At 27.6% G+C, this 5,170-nt stretch overlaps 1 protein-coding gene across 1 annotated transcript; it reads right to left on the reverse strand.

The window, feature by feature from the left end:
* Positions 1-610: 610 nt before the first annotated feature.
* On the reverse strand, positions 611-3,580 carry LOC101488889 (gamma-glutamyl peptidase 5-like). Its single transcript, XM_004504805.4, has 4 exons — positions 3,130-3,580; positions 1,472-1,627; positions 1,191-1,358; positions 611-960 (listed from the first exon to the last, which is right to left on the reverse strand). The coding sequence occupies exons 1-4, from the start codon at positions 3,451-3,453 to the stop codon at positions 823-825; spliced, it is 786 nt and encodes a 261-aa protein (XP_004504862.1). The 5' UTR covers positions 3,454-3,580; the 3' UTR covers positions 611-822.
* Between the last annotated feature and the right edge of the window lie 1,590 nt (positions 3,581-5,170).

Raw genomic sequence — 5,170 nt, forward strand, 5'->3', positions numbered from 1 at the left:
ATCCATGCGTGTAATTTTAAAAATAATTATATAAAAATTAAACGACTCTAATAATATTATGGTTATAATTAATTGTTGATATAAAATATTTTTACACTGCATACAAATTAAATCTATTTGTTAATATTATATAATTTTTTATTAAAAAAAATCATTTTATTATTAATTAAAATAGTTTCTTATTTTTTTTCTTCTAATGAACAAATTGTGTGGGACGGAAATAGGAGTCTATTTTTTAATTTGGGAATAATATAGAGGCCATAAAAGCTAATGAATACACTTATTTAGTGCTGATTTGGTGTCTTGGATCTTGATATATACTAACAAGTAGTTCATATTATTTTGTCTTATTAAAATTTAGCTGCGTTTCTATAAAGATTATGAATGCTATTTTCAGGCTGTTTCCTGGCCTGTTTCCAGGCCAAACAAAATACCACATGAAAGACTTTGCGTTTGAAATTATGCTTAGAGACCTAGACAATAGACTTTTTGCCCAAAAGAAAAAAAAAAACATAAATTGGGAATTTTCCACATTATTTACATGCACTCTATAACTGCCACGCCTTTCTACATTAATCTTAATTAAAGAACTCCAAATTTAGACGGAAGATAACTGAAAAGCTTTTTATTACTTTAATTTAAATATTGACAATTTCAGGAACATAGACTGCACCAAATTTTCTATGACTAATTATAGTTGCCATACTAACACATGCATATATGTTGCTTGGTAGCTAACTCCAATGGAGTACACTTAATTGATTTCCCTATTAACTTTTTCTTCCACACGACTACACTTCAGAATAATACTACACATTTTTTCTACAAGTAACTTATCGTTTCTATTCCATTTCTTTCACAATAGCGACCCTTGAGAAAGGTGATGCATAGTTTCCTCCATGCCTCCTTATCTGGCTCCCACATTCCAGCTTTCTCCTTTGATTTCTGACCAAAAGTTTCCTAATTCAAATTCAAAACATTCACTTAATTAATTAGTAAATTTGTTATACAAAACATATTCCTAGTATTTTACCTAACCAATGAGAACATGCCACGTGTCGACACATATAAACTAAGTTTATTTATATAATAATGCAAATAAATATATTTTTTATATATTTTCGTGACTATTAATTTATACAATTCAATTACTATTCATAAAAAAAAATGTACACAGAAGATGGCAATACCGTGATGAAATTATTCTGAGCAAGACGGTCGATAATGTTAAAAAGAATGTCTTTAGAGTATTCAGGATGACCTTGAATTCCCATAATGTGATCTCCATATCTAAACATCTCAATTCCAGTCTTATCCGATCTAGCTATCACTTCAGCCTTGGCAGGTAGCTCTCGAATCTAATGAATTTAATACACCAATTAACAACTAATTAGTTATTAGTTAACTAACTCATCATCATCATGTGTTATGGTAGTATTATATAGAATGATAAGTTATTAGTGTATACAACCTCATCCCTGTGGCATTCGATAATTGAAAGCTTTGATGGAAGTTCAAGAGAAGACAAAGGGTATGGCAAGGATGATGACAATGTTATGTTTCTAACACCAAGGTCCCAACCAGTTGGAGAGCGAGTCACTTTCCCTCCCAATGCACGACCAAGTATCTAATCAAACATAACATTATATTAATTGCTGCTTTTTCTTCTTTATAAAGTTAATGGTAGGGAAAACTTGCACGGAAAAAGTTATGATAAAATAATACTATACTTCTAACTTAACTTTACATATGCATCTTAGGTCACATAAACCGAATATCAATAAATTAAAGCACTTATATACAACAGGTGTGATGCCATATCATGTCGTAGCGTTTGTGATGTGATGCATGTGAAGATTACATCATAATGGGCCATCTAGTCAATTTTAAATATCTTTCTATTTGTGTGGCCAAATATTAGTCATAAGAGCTTGGGGAATATCAATTTTATGAAAAGGCAAAATTGGATCAATTTTCAGCAATTCCTATAAATAATTTGCCACGTCAGCTATTGGACTATATATAAGACAAATATATAGTAGAAGGAAGATAATAAACCAAAAACCAAAGCTTAAACACTATTGCCAATGCAAATCCAAATCCACTCCGAGTTTAGTGCGTCAAATATTCCAAAGGAGAACCAATCGCAACTTTTTTAACGGAGTATATATATATTAGATAGAGTATTTTCTTTACGGCATAGAACACTTCCACATCGAAATTTAATACTCCTTCTAGAATATAAAAAAAGAATTGAATTAACAAAGTTCATAATTTAAATTTCAAATTAAATGCATTTATTTTTTTAATGTATTTTCTCTAATATTTAAGAATTGATGGAGTAAATTAAAATTATGGGTCACATTAACTAATTTTGTGTTGAAAATAGCATAATTTAAAATTTCAAAGGAGTTGAAACATTAATTAAAATAAATTTTTTACTTTTATTATTACTCTTGTTAGGATGTGTCACTTAGCTATTTATTCCTACACAAATGCTTTGCGTGAGTGATACCTAGCAGTATAGCAACCTTTGGATCAATTCCAAGAAAACAAATCAAAGGACAATATATGTTTAATTATCTTTTTACTTTTTTGTTGTTGTTGGAAGTGGACCACCTGTACCACAGTTAGCACGCACTAAAATCCATGTGACTATAAGGATTGTTTCTCATCAAACAAAGGTGATCAACACATTCCTTTTAGGCATTGATCTAATTCCGATTTCTTTCATAACAATCTATTTTAATTGAATTAAATTAATATTAAAAAAATAGTAGAGTCACCACTCACCAATTAATCAAGTTTGATATTATAGGGTTATAATCCCTATGATTTATTATGAATGTACATATAATATCTTTGATAATAAAAAATATTAATTTTCATATAATATCAACTACTATATGAGCTGTTTCAATTAGTAAAAAAAAAGAGCCGTTTCAGGAAGAAAAAAAAAACTAGTCTTTAATTTAAATAATTTAGAGAAGGCAAATGAAAGTTTGGAAATCGAAAGCAAATGGTGTGAATAATTAGCCTAAAAAAAGCATAACATATCCAACTAAGAGAAGGCATGTATTATTAATTATGATTTAGTTAACAAAATTAGGATTAGGATTCTGTTAGTACCTGATGACCGAAACAAACGCCGAGGATTTTTTTGTTCATGTTGTTCAATTTGTTAAGCAAATTGAGGAGTTCACCGACCCATGTGTCATTTCCATGTGCATCACTACAACTGCCAGTGATGACAAAACCATCGTAAAGAACCAATTCATCGTCATTAGGAAACTCACCACGCGCCACCTTGTACACGTCCCAACTCTCACCTTCCTCCTCCAACATTCTCACGAAAACCCCAAAATACCCTCCGTACATTTTCTTTACATACTCTGAATCATCTGCACATAACAACACCGCAAATCTCTTCCCAATCCCACTCATTTTCTCCATTCTTTGATATTTTTTTTCTTTGGTTTTTCCGGCGACGATTTCTCTCTCTAAAATATTCTTTAGAGAGAGAAAATGCACGATGACAGGGAGAATGAGGGAATAGGTGTAGTAATGAGTTCTGAGAATGGGACATCCTTGGTGTGGTGGTTTTAAAAGGGTGGCGTTATGATAATAGACATGTTTTATTCTATTAATTACAATGTTGACCTTGGTCCAATTTCGTCAAAGTGACCCCTGGTTCTGACCAAAAAGTGGCTTTTCAAACGGATTTTTATTTATTTTGCTTATCGGAATTAAGTTGGTATTACCAAAAATAGAGGGCATAATGGATTCCAAAAAAAAAAAGTTGTGTGAATGAATGTGACTGATTTTATGGGATAAATGGTAAGACCATCAATGTATCCGTTCTGGAAAGCGATGTAAATTAATTGTGTGTAGAATTAATTTAACTCATAAACAATTCAATCATCTTTCAAGAGCTATAAACCATTTGCATTATGCCTTCCGAATTCTTTTAGGCGGAATTCGTTTAAGAAAAAAATTAATTTTTTTTTTCAACTCTTGGAAAATATTGAAAATTTCATCGTAAGAAATTTTTGGTTCAAATGTATTTATCGGTTAAATTATGATTTAAGGATGTTAAAAATAAAGATTTATTGACTATTAAATAATATTTTCAAGCGATGCTATAAATAAATATTAGGATATAAAAAAAAAATACGAGGTACTAAATAATATCTACAAATTTTTTAAAACAACAAAATTCAAAAAAATTATCTAAATGTCTTCAATAAATATCTCAAAATAAATGTTATTTTTAGTTTTCAAGATAAAATTAATTAGTTTTTTCAAATTTGTGTCATTTAATCAAAATTATGTACATTATAATTTCCAAAGCATAATGAATAAACTCTAACAAATTGATGTTTAGATTTTTATCTTTAAAAAAATAATGAATTAAACTCGATATATTATATTTGTAGATCTATCTCTCTCAAATTTGTGTAGTTTCTCTTTCTAATTCTCTTTTACTCTGTCGTTGTGTTTGCAATTTTTGTGTCTATCTAATTTATAAATTTATAATTTAAAATTAAAATATATAATAAAATATTATATTTAATATATCAATTAACATTTAAAATATTTGACACTTTCAATCTTCTTGTTCAAGTTCCGCCATTGATTTTACATGAGAAATAAACAAACAAAAAACACTCTAATTGTGAGTTGAAAATAATATAAATAACTAAATACTCAAATTCTATACATATATAATGTCAAATCTCATATTTATTTTGATGTTTTATTTTGTATTTGATCATTTGATTATTAATGAAATGAACTAGTTTTCTCTTGTAAAAAATTAGTATATTTGGTTTTATATGTAAGATTTTTTGTTGGTTATTTTTTGTCTAAATTCGTTTGTTATAAAATAAAAAATGATTTTTATAAAAAAAAAATACTATAAATTATTTTGTATTATTTTGTTTCAGATTTAAAAAAATTCGACATTCATTGATTTAAATATTAATTATTAGTTTTTTTACTCAATTGTTAAATATTTTAAAATAATAGGAAAAATATGATTTTTATTATTTTAATATGATAAAAATTATTTTAAAAAAAAAATATCCAGTGAAATAATTTTTATAAAAAGTTATATATTCAAAATAAATTTTTATTTAAAACATTTTTTAGACATTTTTGAAAGAAGAAA

The sequence above is a fragment of the Cicer arietinum genome, chromosome 6, assembly GCF_000331145.2.
Source record: "Cicer arietinum cultivar CDC Frontier isolate Library 1 chromosome 6, Cicar.CDCFrontier_v2.0, whole genome shotgun sequence".
Lineage (NCBI taxonomy): Eukaryota > Viridiplantae > Streptophyta > Magnoliopsida > Fabales > Fabaceae > Cicer > Cicer arietinum.

Excerpts from the sequence above, each read along its gene's own strand:
- LOC101488889 (XM_004504805.4), bottom strand. The coding sequence starts at position 3,453 with ATGGAGAAAATGAGTGGGATTGGGAAGAGATTTGCGGTGTTGTTATGT. Across the intron at positions 1,628-3,129 it reads GCGTTTGTTTCGGTCATCAG|ATACTTGGTCGTGCATTGGG; the intron begins GTACTAACAGAA and ends ATGTTTGATTAG. Across the intron at positions 1,359-1,471 it reads TCGAATGCCACAGGGATGAG|ATTCGAGAGCTACCTGCCAA; the intron begins GTTGTATACACT and ends TAAATTCATTAG.